Source organism: Lotus japonicus, chromosome 5 (genome assembly GCF_012489685.1).
Source record: "Lotus japonicus ecotype B-129 chromosome 5, LjGifu_v1.2".
Taxonomy (NCBI): Eukaryota; Viridiplantae; Streptophyta; class Magnoliopsida; order Fabales; family Fabaceae; genus Lotus; species Lotus japonicus.
This window is the reverse complement of record NC_080045.1, coordinates 52,677,170-52,693,550: the sequence shown is the minus strand read 5'-3', so window position 1 is coordinate 52,693,550 and position 16,381 is coordinate 52,677,170. Positions and strand designations below refer to the sequence as shown.

At 36.4% G+C, this 16,381-nt stretch overlaps 2 protein-coding genes across 2 annotated transcripts; both read right to left on the bottom strand.

Annotated features, from left to right (window-relative positions):
- Positions 1-218: 218 nt before the first annotated feature.
- Positions 219-6,597, bottom strand: LOC130716823 (mitochondrial Rho GTPase 1-like). Its single transcript, XM_057566829.1, has 15 exons — positions 6,448-6,597; positions 6,127-6,357; positions 5,850-5,982; positions 5,462-5,611; positions 5,162-5,338; positions 4,740-4,988; positions 4,527-4,595; positions 4,334-4,389; positions 3,983-4,064; positions 3,464-3,675; positions 3,308-3,380; positions 3,032-3,144; positions 2,245-2,395; positions 939-1,125; positions 219-610 (listed from the first exon to the last, which is right to left on the bottom strand). The coding sequence occupies exons 2-15, from the start codon at positions 6,342-6,344 to the stop codon at positions 537-539; spliced, it is 1,944 nt and encodes a 647-aa protein (XP_057422812.1). The 5' UTR covers positions 6,345-6,357; positions 6,448-6,597; the 3' UTR covers positions 219-536.
- A 3,862-nt stretch (positions 6,598-10,459) lies between these two features.
- Positions 10,460-14,650, bottom strand: LOC130718453 (serine--tRNA ligase-like). Its single transcript, XM_057569048.1, has 9 exons — positions 14,394-14,650; positions 14,083-14,315; positions 13,877-13,982; positions 13,256-13,449; positions 12,849-12,952; positions 12,584-12,767; positions 12,011-12,190; positions 11,385-11,581; positions 10,460-10,849 (listed from the first exon to the last, which is right to left on the bottom strand). Exons 1-9 carry the CDS (start codon positions 14,524-14,526, stop codon positions 10,732-10,734), a joined length of 1,449 nt encoding a protein of 482 aa, XP_057425031.1. The 5' UTR covers positions 14,527-14,650; the 3' UTR covers positions 10,460-10,731.
- Positions 14,651-16,381: the final 1,731 nt, after the last annotated feature.

Genomic DNA, 16,381 nt, shown 5'->3' with positions numbered 1-16,381 from the left:
TCCCACCTCACACTACTAATCCAATGTTGATTATGATAAATACTGCTCTGTACTTGGTGACATTCGAACTAAATGAAGTTAAATTTACTTCTAGCTACTCAAAATAGCTAGTTCATATCAAGCAATTATACGACCCTTCCATCTAGAGAGAGAGAGAGAGAAAAGCGCTGAGAAAGTAATTTCTAGTGAGTTCGCTATCAACTTTGCACACAGGTAAAGGATCTTAATTGCAATCTTCAATACTGAGAGGATGCTTTCATTCTTTTCAAGTTTCCAGTAATCTAACTGGACCTGACAGTATAACTCATTATTGTATCCATAACTTCACAAAGCTCCTAACTAGCAAAAAGAAGAAATAAATACGATCATTTGAATTTAGTATTTATGCTAACTAATTCATTTTTTAAAAGAAGTTGATTTGCAAACTCTACAACAGATGGCATAAAAAAAGCCAACTTAATGTTGAAGGTGGCATAGCAAGCCAGGAGCATGTTGTATTCAGATCAAGGTAGTAGATGTTCTATCTGTTCACTCTTTTAACCAGACGTGTTCTTCCTTGCAGAATATACCCTATAAGCTGCAAGCCCAACCACGGCAACTGCAGCTCCGACTGCAATTTGATAAGTTAATAAAATCATTAAACTTCAAAACAAAATGGCAGAAGTGTAAAACAAAAAAGCATTCAGATAAAGGCAAACAAAAACAACCACACAGCAGAAACAGGCTTAATGGAAACACCAAATGGACCACAGTTGCACAACACCTCAAAGTTATATGAGGCAACATGGAAAATCAAAATGATCAACTACGCAACCAAAACAGATAACATACAAACTTCACGCCTCACGGCACCCAAAAATCAAACAAGTTTATCAGATCTAACAGCTTTAGGGTACAAAAAGTACTAAATGAATGAGTCAACCTAGAAACTACCATACCTGAAACAACCATAAGAGAACGATTTATAAGCCTGTGGTAATGCTTGCGAGTTCTTCCAGCTTCAGTTTCTGGAATGCTTAAATGAGGGTGCTCAGCAGCAGTTACAATACGGCGGAATAGACTGTTGAAATCCCCTAACTTCACACTGATTGGTATAGGAGCCTCTACTCCCATATCCTGACTAACCTACAATACATGTTGGCATGTCGTAAGTGTCATTTGCAGTTGATGCATGATAAAGCAGTTGTTTAAAATTTCTCAGCGCCAAGCACATTTGTTACGATTACACATCCTAAGACATAAGAATAAGATATCTTCCTGATTCTCAGTTTCTAACACTCAGGGATATGCTTATCCATCCATCACTGATGCAGATGTTACCCTAAATGGAGAAACTAACAGTATACTCTTCAGTCTTCACTCTTGCTTAAAAATCAGTAGAAAAGGTTGACAAGTATAATTTCCATATAAAACTGGATCAAGTGCAAACAAGGTCATAATATGAACTTAAAAATATTAAGTTTCTAGCTACAAGTCTGCAACTAACAGATAAATTGACCATATACCAAAATTAGCCCCTATATTAAAGTGCACATAAGAATGGAAGAGTTGTAAAAAAGAGGGGAAACTGCATAGTTATAAAGCTCAATCAGGGCAATCGCAGTAAAACCGATCAAGTGGACATCTCCTCAGTTTGTTAGCTTTTATAGTTTTCCCTTATAAAATTTTAGATGAAACATTGTATCCTACAGTCTTCACTAGTGTGGGGAAAACTAATATGTTGCCTTGTTTTTCTTGAGCCAATTCTAATATAGATTTTTGGAAATGGAATGAGATAGTATTCAATTTTAAAGTCATTTCTTTTGTAGTCATAACCTTAAAAAAATGAAACCAAACATCAGATTGTACAGGATCTAGTATAATTGCTATAGATTGATTGGGGAGAAGTGGGACCCCAACCTAAAATCTCTATTGAGCCATTCAAAGATGACATAAAATAATGTAAAATATAAATGCCAAGTAAAAGTGCCACATGTCCACAACTAACTATATAAAAAAATTGCAACAAGGAAAATCAAGCTGCCTTTGCTCAATCAATTTTCAATCTGAAGATCAAAGTACATATACAGAGAACACTAGTGGCAATATGTTGTTGATAAAGTCTGGATAAAATCATAATTCCAAAACATGTCATGCTCACCACATTAAATAGCTTTTTATAGAACCATCCAATAATTATGCACAGCAATATGCATGCCCAATTATGTATATGATCATGCAAGTGAATAAGCCAATCGAAAATACCCTAGTTGTCTCTTCTATGGCCAATGTAAATGAATCCAGATCATCTTTAGTTGCAACTATAAGGCAGGGCACTTCAAAGCCAGTATCTTCTCCATGACCGGCAATTTCCACCAGCAGTTCAGTTGCTGCCTTCCATGATGACTCGTCAGACCTAAAATGAATATCTAGTCAGGTATATACAACTAAAATGAGTTATCCAAGCCACATGGTCATGAAGCAGTGAAGCCCATGGATGTATCACCAATATAAACAGTAGTTTTTAAAAATACTATGCAAACTAAAAGAATTAAACATCTTGTTTTTTTATTTGTTATCAACTTGTGTTTGTTTTCTACTTAAGTCACAGATGTTAGTTTATAAGTCAACCGACAAGTTGCTTCTTTCAGCAATATAAGCTGCTTTAGGAAGCAAATCCAAATGCACTGCAGAAATTTTCTATGCACCACTGAATTATGATGTTGAAATGTTGCTTATGAGCTAAAACATCCAAATAGACTACGCAAAATTAATCAAAGCTTGAATTCAAGGAAACAAGTAATAATTTCTGGCAGAGTTTATATACACTGCTTTAAATATAGTGATAATTATTCTGCAAAAAAGACAGGCCGAGTTTTCTCGTGAAGAAAATAAGAAAATATATTAATTCATGTTTTGTATCTCTCATTTCGCATCATCGGAAACATGAAATCAATTCTAGAAGAACCAAATATGATGCAAGTGTTTTTCAAAGTAGTTATATAACACAGATAATTCACAACATTAAATGATCTTCAATATCAGCAGTCACCTGTCATGAACAAAAACTGCAATGTCACACGAGGCTAAAGACTCCTTATTGGCCAGCAATTTTCTAACTTCACCTTCAGGAATCTCTTTCATCACAAGAAATTTTTTCTTTCCCTGATAAAAAAAATTATAAAAACGTGTACTTAAAGAAGAAAGACATGCCAAGATATACAAAACGAATAATAACAAAAGAAGACTCTAGTGCAGGAAAAAATGAAAAAGACATGTTAAGTCGCAGGCTAGCAGCTATTGTAAATGTCATTCAAGTATCATTTACCATCATTGGAATATCAACAGCATTTACAGCATAACGTTCCTCAGTGGTAGGACTGTAACTTTCCGAATAAGGCCTGCATTATCAATTCAACAGCGATAAGGTACATGTTACTCGATAGCTAAAGTTAAATTACCAGGAACTTCATGATGGCAATACCTTCCAATAAAAGAATTCAATATCGCAGATTTTCCAGCCTGTCTAGGCCCAAAAACAAAGCACTGCAAAACGTTTCTTTCTGATTGTTTCTTCTTGCGATCTAAGCGTCGCCTCCTAGTCACGCGGATAGCAGATGATGGATCACCAGGGTAACCAATGTATATCAGATTCTCAACACTAGATGCTGGATTCAGAAGTGTCATAAGTGCCCACTGAACAAAAAAAATGGAACATAATAAAAAATCAATGATATTTACTGGGAATTCAAATAAAATGCTATATACAATTAAGAGGTGTACACATCAAGTATATAGTTGTAGTTATATGTTTTAACTAAGGAAATATATAACAAAAATGCTGGGCATAAAACTTAAGCGACCATGATTCACAAAGCACTTTTCAAATGCATTGAGTGACAAAACTCCAAAGAGAAGCCTACCACTCTTCTAGAAATATTATTCAGCAAAATGCAAGGATGAGTCATGAGAGAATAGAGAAGAAGATAAAAGACATAGGCACCTCTGATAAAAATGCATCAAGCGATAGTCCTCCAAACGCATTTTTTTCTGCAACCTCCTCGTACATAGTTCCAATCCAAGGACTGCAAATAAAAACCACAAAGTATCAAAAAAAGCTGGCGAGAGTCATGATTGACATTCTGACTCAGGAAAAGCATACACAGAAAATATGCCATAGCTAGAGTTTGTAAAAACATTGAAGAAGCAAAATTAGTCAACATACAAAAAACGCCGCACCACTTTGCTTTATTACCAAATCATGACAAAACCCATGCAAAACAATCCAACATCACAACATGGAATTATGAGCAATGAGATAAGCATGTCACACAAAACGTGGGAAGTGATCTACCTTTCTGGGGCAGTAGAAAATAATTCTTCAAGTTCACGAGGTCGCAACAACCCATCCTGGAGGAACAAAAGGGTTTTGTCAAATTCCAACAATTTGAGCAAGTTATCATTTGTGGCTTACATCACAATGAAGTCATTCAAGAAAAAGTCTGAAAATGACAGTGGTGAAAAGGTCATATACACAAATGACATACACCATCACCATCAAATGCATCAAAAATGGTCTTCAAAAAATCAATCGCCTCATTTGTCAGCTCCACACTCTGCAAACATCAAAGATAATTTTGATCAAAACAAGATTAAAACTCCCTGTCGTTACTTCACAAATCAATTTCAAACAGGTATGGCATATAAAGGCATATCATACACAACACATATGAGGTCACAATTCATTTCAAAAGAAACACCTGATCAGGAGCACGTTTCAAGGGTGGAATTAGATCATCAGCAAGCTTGATATCATCATTATATCCAAATTTTCTGAGCACAGTCCATGTTGTCTCAAGACGCCCTTTTTCTATGAAAAGGGCATGAAGAAATAAGAACCCTGTCAAAGTAAGTCCCCGATCATTCACACCTTCAGTCAATTTTTCTTGGACAACCTTCTTTACACCGGTAATTTCAGCTGCTTGTAAAGGAGCGTTGAAACATTTAACCTGTTGATAGTTTTGTTAAATTTTTCACAAATCGTATACACAAGTTAACCTACCATAATATAAATATAATAGAAACAAGCTTGTAATCAAATCTCTAAAGTATCAGACTCCAATAAACAAGCTACATTTTTTGTATTTAATAATTAATAAGACTTCAAAGGAAAAAACTCAACCTGAAAATCATTCAGCTCATCGTCGCTAAGGGCACCATCTCTGTCATGGTCACAGAGGATAAAAATCCGCTTCAAAGCACGCACACATCGAGGCTTTAGAGTCTGTGACTCCTGATCAAATAATGGGGCTGTTGGATGAAGAACAGCCTTTTGTGCGTAGTAGAAAACTTCTGGGACCTTCAATGAGAGAAAGGAATTACAATTGTATGAAATAAAATCCAGATAACATTAAACAGCTCCTCTAAAACAAGATTTCAAACACAGGAGGAGTTTGATTTAAGTGGTATGAACAAATAATACCTGGATATGCCTAGATGCTGAACACTCAATGCAGGTTTCAATCTCTCGAAACTGTTGCATTATAGGTGACATGACCTGTTCTAGGCTAACTTGCTGGTTTTCATCTCTCAAATCAAGCTTACAGCCAACCACTATAACTGGAACTTTTACCTGTTCATGAAGTTCGAATATCTGTCAAGCATCTATACTTCAAATATTAGAAAACAAATATATAATGTGAATCTGATTAAGCTGGATTTATTAGAATAAACAATGTGAACTGACTTAACAATTTACACAATCCATTTGGGCGTCCCCTTCGATTCTCGAGGAATTATTCACTTCTTGAAAGAGCAAAGTAGCTGCAATTGAATATATACTCCATCACAATAAAGGACAAGATCATAACCTCTAATTTGCGGAGACGCGGAAGCCAAAAATCACTCAGATTCTCAAGTGTCTCGGGCCGGTCACACGCGTAAGTAAGGACAACTGTGTCAGCTCGCTGCAATTCCTCAGCAACCCTATCACCATCCTCAGGACTGCAATAACAACAACAACAACAACAGTAATGAATGAAGTGTAGATAAATATATGAGATGAAATTGCAATATCAAGTTTGAATGCCGCAGTGAATCGAATTGAGAAAATGATCAGAAGGTTAAAGCGGTGTGGTGTGTGAGTACCGGGAAGAGGTGTCGATGATGGTGATGGGGACGCGTTCGGGGTAGAGATCATCAGGCAGACGGGTGGGAGGCAAAACCGGCGGCACATTGACGGGGAAGTTATCAGCGGCGGCGGTGATGATGAGGCTTGATTTGCCGGTGCCGCGGTCACCGGCGACAACAATACGAACTCCGGTACGGCCGTGTGGGTTGACGGTGCCAGCGGAAGCTCTTGCCATGGATGATGATACACTGCAATAACAAGAAGCAAAACCCTAAAATCAGAGTGTGTGTGTGTGTGAGGTGAGAAGATTCCGTTTTGAGAGTAAAGAAAGAAAGAACCCTAAACGCAGAACGGGGTCGCCGTCAGGGTCGGGTTTTTCATTTGTAGCAGTCTTAGTCCTAGTTGTTAACTCTTTGGCTTCCACTTCTACTCACTCAAATGTGCAAAAATTATAAATTGCTTCATTATCTCTTTCCAATTTGTTGGATGGATTTTCAATCTAAAGTTGCAATGGGGGTTTACTAAAAGATTAGTGCAATTTAGAGGGTAATTACCAAACTTGTGCACTTTTTTATGGATTAAAAGTAAATCGCTCATGTTTACGACTTATGAGTGTGATATAGTTATTTTAATGAAGTTGTAGGTTTGATTTATGTAAGTACACATAAGTTGCGAGTTAGAGGTACTACTTTAGTTAATTTTTTTCATAAGTCTTCAATTATAATAATAATGGTGGAATGATGTTTTGTAATGAGGGCTTCTTCTTTAATATTGTGATTGTACTATTTGAGGTTGTTTCACCACATGGTGTGCTCGACCGCCTTTGGTTCTTAGACCAACCTGACACCCTTGTAGTACGGGCATGGGTTGCTCAACATTGTCATCACCATCACCAGTTTCTTCAGTTTAAGCTGGAATTGTAGGACAATAACACTCACGGTGGTGAAGGTATGTAGAGAATAGTATGGAGATGATTTGAATTGGTTATAAACATCCACAATCTTACCCTTATAAGATCATATCACTAGATGTCATGACGACGCTGCTTGATGATGGACAAGTCACACAACCCCCATTTTTACCAGACTACTAACCTTAGAAAAATCAAAGGACCCAAAGGCTTGACAATGAGTAAATGACGAAAATATACATTTCCCGCCTTAGAGAAGTTGACCAAAATCCCTAATCGAGGTTGAGCCTTATGCCCAAGGATAGGCTGGCAGCTAGCCAGGCTAATCCCTCCCCGCTCGCCCTAGAACTATAGGAGATACGTAGAAGATCGAATAGTCAGCCGCAAAGCATGCCACCCATGAGCAGAAGGCGTTGTGGATTGATCTTCGACACCTTTGATCTCCACACACGAGTTGACGAGTGACGTTGACATGTCTATGACACCTCCAGTGGCACATATATTGACACAGTCTTCATTGTATGATCAACCTGGGCCCTAAAGGATCAAAGGGTTTGCCTTGTCAACCTGCATGGAAAGCAAAGCAAGATGTTGACATTACCTTTGCCTTGTCAACCTCGACTTATTAAAAGAAGGCAAGAAGGGGGTAACATGTATGTTTTATAGTTTTCAAGTCGTAGCTCTATCATCATCTTCCCTTAATGACTTGAGCGTTAGAGTGTCCTTATAAGTACCACTGGAGGGCGGGTACCACGATGTCACCACCATCAGAAAAAGTTTCAGAGCCAAAGACCACTACTTCAAATCTTCACTGTTTCCTAACTTCAACACTTATTTGAGGGATTGGTTGGACTTAGTCTAGTCAGTTGAAAATGAAGCTTAGTATCATAATTTACTAGTCACAGGATCAATTGTAGGAAGATAGAAGGAACACAAACCCCAAATACAAATTGAAAAAAGAGGCGGAAAGTAAAAATGCCTCAGTTCCAAGGAAGAAAGAAACCTATCAATTAAAGTTTTTCTCTATACAACTTAAGGTGAATCAAATATATACCACTTAAACCAATTATTTTTTAGATAGTCCTTAGACTTTACAAACTAATGAACTTTTTAATTTTCAAGGTTTTGATTAATGTGGAGTTTGATTTTGAATAGGAATAAACTTGAAATCTTATAATAATATTTTTTTAAAAGCAACACATCAACAAATTTTAACATCTATATTTAATTTGTATGACTCGGTTGAAAGAACAATATAACTATGATTGCCTCAAACATATAAAAACATATGCTAAAAGACGCCCCTTTGTTGAATCCCTTGCTTCTTCAATAGCTAAGTAGGTTAGTTTCATAAGGCACTTGCATATAAAACATGAAGATACCGTAGGAAAGGAGAAAAGGAGATCCCACTAGCCCTAGAAAATTGCTTAGACAGATAGTGTCTTTAAATGTGTACAAAGAGCAAACTAAAATCAACTACAGGAATCCTAGCTAAAATAGGGGATTCTTTATGTGGACAGGGTTAGGTTAAGTATGGTCTTGATAGGAGTTGTTAAATTGAGTAATAGAACACCATCAGCTAGAATTGTCATTATAACAAAGAAAATATTAGCTGGTATCAAAAAATAATGTACACATTTCATAATCAATGCAAAAAATTCAAAGTTCCATTGATTAACTGTCCTCATATGTCTGGTTTATTAACATTAAAATTAGCTGTTAGACACTGAAAGATTGTCTAGCATGAACCGTGATTCAGATTAATTATTGGAGCAGGTTTATGACAATTGATAAACATTTAAATCAACAGTAGAGATGTGTTAAAGATAATATGATAGGAACATGTACATTTTCATCATGGCCACAATGTTTCACATGTCAATTATTGATTTGAATGAGGACAAGGGGTTAACCATTTGTTTACTACTCTTCCTGGACCCTTCTCCTAATGACCTATAGTTTTCCCTAGTCTATGACAAGCAAATTCATAACCGTCAATCCTTGTTCTCACATTTCTTCTTTTATTGGTCTGTGCTGCATAGCTACTGTTATAAATCCAGATATCAAGAGCTATCTCAATCTTGATCTGTATTATATCCCAGCTTTGCCTCGGAGAAGGTGAAAGAGGAAAAATAATGATCATTGAAGATTGTAGGAGAAGTTATGTCAATTTCAAAGACTCAAGTGGGGTATCTCTTAGTACTCTTCTTAGTGATATTATTTAGCAGCTATTGTTTAAACCATGGAGTATTAGGAGCTGAATATGGAAAAGAAGTGGAACATGTACATAAATTTCCAGCATGGAGGAAAAGCTTTAGCCATGGAACATCTCGAGGAGCTTACGCTGCAGTTAAGAGAGAAGTACCTTCCTCTCCTGACCCTTTACACAACAGGTAGGTAGTTCAATTGTCTGAGTTCTCTGTCCTTGCAAGTTGCAAGAGCTGTTCTGCTTCTGCATACAAACACTGATTTGCATGGGATGAGTGATGAGTTTTCTTGATCACAGTTCAAGTTGAACAAGTACTGTCAGTTCTATTGTTTTGCGCTTTTGCCATGTAACTTTTTTTAAGTTCTAAGCACCCATGTAAATTGCTTTATCTTTTTACTACCAAACATTCATGAGGGACGGTGTGTACATCAGTTTTCAGATCCTTTAGCTAGTGAAGTTAAAAAAATAGGTTGCTCAAGTTACATTGAAGTTACAAAAGTGTGCTGCAAAGTATTCAAATTCTGTGCTGGTGATGGAATTTTATCTCCATGGCTTGTGTTTTATACTGTTGACACAGCTATATGCCTACATGCCTTGTAATATTCAGAAACATACTTGCAATACCATGATGAAGGGTATCTTCATACTTCTCCTAGTTCATATATTTGGTATGAGAGTAATTCTATGTTTTTTTACCAAAAGCCACTTACTTGATAGTGTCTCTCCATGTGACTCTATAACAGACTACATCCTCTCCAATGACTTGACCATTGTGGAGTGATCGCGACCATCCTCCATAAGCTACTCTACTTACTTCTTCAACAGAAAAGTTGTGTTCAACTCAATTTGATTAGCATTGATTGTATCAGTTTTGAACCAGCATTGTTACATATTATTTTGGCTCTAAAATTATCACAAAAGTGTTGAAAAGTTGTGTAGAGACATGTTGTGAAAACTCTATTAATATGTTCACCACACAAGCTATTAGCCTAGTATTAGTGTCGCTCCAAAATTGATTTTAAAGCTAAAATCGATTATCAAATGAAACGTTTAAACACCATAAAACTAATTTTGACAGTGGAGAATCAATTCTGATATTGACAAATAATACTCAACCAAAAGCTTTATAAAACAATTTGCATCTAGATTGGATAACTACATACCCTAAATATCACGCTACCACAAAACATTATTCACGTTCAAATTAAAAGAGTTGGTAAGGGATTGGAAGTTCGAAATGCCCTTGGTATCAAATATGATATATATTCTCATGTTTGTGATAAAGACTTGATTAGCTACAAGTTCGGAAACGAATGAGCCAAGGAAGAACCATGCAGATCAAAGCTATTTTTAAAATAATCGCTTTGGCTGCAGAATACAGAATAAAAAACATGCGAGTAGAATAAATCATCATAGTTGTAAAACATATCATTTGCAAGTGACCCAGTAAGAAACCACAGCTAGAAGGTTGGCTACCAAATAAAACCCCATCAACCCTCTCTATTACAATACATTGAATATTCTAGTCCCAATTTTGCGGATGACATTGCTCTTTCCAATGAATTTTGTAATTGAAGTTAGAATATTAGCAGCAGGATTAAATTGAACATGTTTCAATGCCCTGCAAGAGAGAAACCAGACTTCAGAACTCCAATCCCATGCATGAATGAACCAGAATCCCCTTGCAGTTGAATAACACCCAAATTTAACTTCGAAATTGCATATTTTTATAGGTGTCTACTGCGCTGAACAAATTATCCCCGTAATACAAGTTAACCCCCTAAAAGATGTATAACGAACCAAACAACAACCTCATGTCACCTAAACCTTGTACGAAAACAATGAAAGTAAACACATTTTGACATTTATAAGTAGCAGATATGTGTTTCGCCCCATTTAACAAAATAACATCTGATCAATGTTAACCTTTCACAATGAATAAAATCATCAAAACACACCGCAAAAAGTACAAGGTTTATAGATTAATGAGTTACAGAATATGCCAAGTGTGTTACCAAAAATCCGTGCATGCTCCTCAAGATAATTTACTATTTAGGCATTCAGGGAGGGGTTGAGGACAGATTAACAGTGTCATAAACTACAATTTTGAACTAACTCTTCATAAATATCATTCAGACTAAAAGTAATGCAATTACTTCGATTTCTTCCCTTTTGCTTCAGGTTGGTTCTTGAAAGGTATGAAAGACTTTCCACCCATGTACGGCCTAAGGGCTTCTGGAATCTCCACTCCGTCATCCTTCTGGTTGTTCTCTAGTATGCAGCAAATGGTCCTCTCAGTAGCCGTGAGTGTAGAGTTCAACAAGTGAACATACTGCTTCAACTGCTCATTGCTCTGCAACAGTAAAACATGCAAATTCACATTAATGTATGAATGTAAATTCACGTATAGGGATGAAAATAGTCAAAGCCAAAAGAAAATATTCCTCACGACAAAATCCCAACAACAAACTTTGATAACCACTGAATATCTTAGGCCCCTTAACATAAGTAAGCACCATCATCTCTTGCGATTATTCTCAAAATGTTTAACAAAGATAAAATCCAATTGTCTGCTTAATAGAATTTGAACGACAGACTATACTAATGGAGAAGAAAGGAACTTGGAAATTTCAGAGTAGAAAGGACTTCATAAATTCAGACTGCGAGATTTTGACATGCATAAGGCACAATCTCATTTTTAATATAAATTAACTTTTTCATTCACAAGCTATTGAATAATACTAGTAAATTCATCAATATGATGAAGTTGAGCATAACTAACCTTCCTCTGTCCATATCGAATTTCTAGCCTTCTGGCCTGATAGTCTGTGCAGTTTGAACAGGACACAAGCTCTCTGTAAGCTTGAGAAGCTGGAAACCATGCTTCTAGATCATACTTCTTTGCCGCAGCATCATTCAGAGCACCAGATACAATGGAAACAACTCGATATGGAATGTTTAACTGCAGCCAATAAAAGTTTAATTACATCAGAAAGAAAAATAGAAAGATGGCAAAGAAAGAAATCAGTTTAGGTTGGAAACAACTTAGAGATTGATCCATATACAAAGATAACATCTACAAAAAAAAAATCAAATGGGATAATTCCAACATGTAAGTACTACAGACATAATCAAAAGCAGAAAAAACAGATATAAAAAATTAGGAAGACATAGGTATGCACAAAACATCCCCTGGTTAGATATGTTCAGCATGTCAAAGACATCATTTGCCTTTATTTAGTGGTACCCGGATTCAGTAATCATTCAAAAATTATATTATTTATATGGAATTTTGACTGATATAGATGACGCCTTTAAACATATTCTAGTTGTTTAATGAGGAACAGCTTCATACCTCCTTGTAGAAGTCCTCGGAGTTCTTTAGCATTTCCTCGTGCATATCCCATGAATCATTGTCATTGGGGCTAGTAAGGCAAAACTGCTCCACTTTCTCAAATTGGTGAACTCGGAAAATTCCTAGGGTATCTCGACCATGAGATCCAGCTTCTTTACGGAAGCAAGATGAATATCCAGCATATCTATAGAAAGTATATTACCAGTGTTAAAATTAACAGTCTTTCAAGTTCCAACACTAACATATATCACCAAATTCAAATTACCTTATGGGTAGCTGGGAAGGGTGGATCCAATCATCCAAATGATAGGCACAAAGTGGTTGCTCTGCTGTGGCAATCAGATATTTGTCATCTCCTTCACCAGTTACCTAACATAATAGCTCCTTAGATAAGCTCAGAGGAAAATATTAAGGTTGCCTTTGGTTTGTTATTATTTTTAGGAAAAAAAATTATTGTTTTCACTACTTCCGTAACAAATCTCTTAAAATGGAAAATAGAATGAAAAAAATACCATTTTTTCAATATCAATATTAAGCATATTCCTCAAGAAAGAACATATATTTGTATTGTCAAAGAGTATAAAAGATGCATCACCAATATGTCCTAACATTAACATAACAAATCATAAACAAAATACCAGACAAATAATGGAACCGACTTAAGAACTTTACCTTATAAAGTTCTTCATCAAATTGGGCTAACTGAGCACACTTAGACATAATTTCTTTTCTCATGAAGAAAGGAGTGTGTAACAAGGTATATCCCCTTTTCTCCATAAAATCAAGCCCAAAGTTGATCATAGCTTGATTAAGACGAACACCATCTCCTTTGAGATAGAAACCTCTACCTCCAGCAACATCAGCTCCTATTATGTATGAAGCAAGATGACATTAAAGATTAGGATACATTCAGAGAAAAAATGACCACAATGCAGAGTATTGAAAAGCCCGGCTAGCCTAGTTAAAATGCAGCAACATTCGACCCACTTATTGGTGATTAGCATAAATGCTTCAGTAGATGACAAATACAGTGAAAAGGAGGACACACAATGAAAGTGAAGAAACTTGTACTTATCCACATTAGATTTTGATGTACAAGCAAAACGAAACTACACATAAAAAAATAAGCCATAGTGCCTACAATTGAGATTCGAGACAGTGGCAGAATAAAGCTACACAAACCATGTGATAGTGAAATAGCTACGTCAATCATACAAATGAAATGGTTCAGGTCAGGACGCAGAAATCACAAACAAATCATCAATTGAAAAAACTGGATTCAACAATTAAAACCTTTCTTTGTATCTGCTATCTCAAGAAGCTCAACCAGATCCACATGATTCTTCAGTTTAGGCTCCTCTCTTTTCTCGCCCCACGATCTAACCACAGCATTGTTAGCCTAATAAAGCAGCACACAAATAAAACCCCCATGATTTCTAATTCTAACACAAGCATCATCATCATCATCAGAAAATAAGAAACCAGAAACAGAACAAAACCTCATCATTGCTGATAGGAACCGAGTCATGGACGAGGTTCCCAATCGTTTCCAATTTGGAATTCAGAAGCTTCAGCGTGTCCCGAACCTCAGCCTCCTTCTCCGCTATCGATTTCTTAGTCTCCTCTGATTCACTAATCAACTTGGTTGCATCTTCACCAGCACGCTTGAGTTTGGAGACTTCCTTGTTGATCTTGTTGAACTCTCTGCGCAGATTCTCCAACTCGAATTGACCTGAAAATCAATACATCAAAATCAGTTACGCTGATAACAGACATTGTAGAACTGAAGAGAGATTGTGAGAGAGCGCACGCTTTCGCCATTCTTTGTCGAGATCGATGACCTCGTCGACGACCTCGACGGAGGCGAAACGGCGGCGTTGAGATTCGCGGATGATTTCAGGGTTGTGGCCCTTCTCTTCCCGGAACAGGTTGATATCCAACATCGTTCGTTATCTTCACGCGCCGCCGTCAAGGGTGAAAAAGGGTTGAGTGAGAGCGAGCAAGAGAGTGTGGCTAAGTAAGAAGAGGGTTTTGCGTTTTGTTTTTGACTTTCTGGCTCTAGTTATGGCAATTTTTCGTCAGTTTTGCTAATCTGAAACCCCCATCCATTGTAAATTGAAATCAACGGCTGAAAATGGATATTGACTTTATGACGGTTTGGCCCGTGAACTCTAAACCACAAACCCTAAACAGTATAGTTCATAGTTCGATCGAGTGCGAGACTGGAGATTTACTATGTTTGTCAAAAATCGGTTGGTCCAGTCCAGCCCATTGTTTTATTTATTCAGGCCCAGCCCAACTAGCAATGCTATTTATAAACCTAACCCTAGTGTACCTCTGCCTCACTCTCACCCCTCGGCCGCTTCACCTTTTCTATGAAGTTTCTCTCATAAATCTCAGTTCTTCCATGAACTTGTCGATTATTTTGTGGCTTTCCTCTGTTCCATTGCACATTTTCCTCCATTTCCCCTTCAATGTTTTCTCCATCGTTTCCCTTAAGGTGGTTTTCACCCTCGAGGCTCGTTTTCCGCTCTCGCGTTCGATCTCTCTCATCAAGGTGGTCAATTTTCTCCAAGCGAAGGGGGAAATGACGTCGGTGTTGAAGCTCATTAGAGGATCTGAAGACAGTGATGAAGATGAAAGATGTACCAACCAATTAAATCCATGATCTCCAAGGTAAATTGGTTGCATGCAACATTTGAAAACCTTTGATATCTATCTATTTACTCGCATATTTATTGATCCAAATTTTTTGAATTCACATTAGTTTTTTCACCATCATAACACATTAAAGTGATTTTTCTTATGAATTGAGAGATTATGACACGACATCTGATTTCGAATTGAGGAATTAGGAAATGAAATAAAAGTAAAAAAATAAAAAAACTTGACATTGAGATTCATAAATTGGTTTTGGATACATGAATAGTAATAATAATAAAATGTGTGTTTATTTTACTCTTCTTTTGCTTTTTCTTTCCTGCAAAACCAATCTATTTACAATTTTTTATTAGTTTGTTCCTAGTTCCACTATCTTTTTTAGGCAAAAGTATATATATATATATATATATATATGGGATTTTCTTTCACACTCTCACCATTAGTACACTTTCAAGTTTGGACTGAAGTATTGAAATATTTTTTGAAGGGAAAAAATGTATTTAATCACTTTATAGCATGTTTAGAAAATCTATCTTCTCCTCACTTTCTCTCTTTTATTATACACATCTTCCCCCTCCCCCAAAATCCTAATCATATCATATTGTCATTTCATTTTCTTTTAGATGTATTGCCTAACGGGAACTAACCTTATCAAACTTATATTTTTTCTCGAACTTATTCTTGAGCAATTGTTAACGATAGATAATCGCATAATTGCACAAATTCTTCAAAACACGTAATTACTATGACTGAGTGAGTACATTTATTCAACTAGAAATTTTGACAAGAAGACACATTCAAACACAACATCAAATAGTACTATAGACTAAACCACGATTACTTATTACTTTGTCTACACAAATTTAAAGGGAAAAATGACCAAAGGTAGAGTAATTAAAGAGGATATCCTTAGATTTCAGCGAAAGAGACATCAATTTTTATGGTCTTTGCCATCTTCAAATGTTATCATTGTCTAAACCATCGATTTTTTAAAGCAAAACATGTTTATTGAATTATAAAAGCGTCGAGATACAAGTCTTCTCTAACATTGTTGGCTGCAGATGGAGTATTTATGCAAGGAGAGGCACAAGCTGAAGTGGCAGATCCAACATTGGTGGCTGCAGATGGAGCAATTAT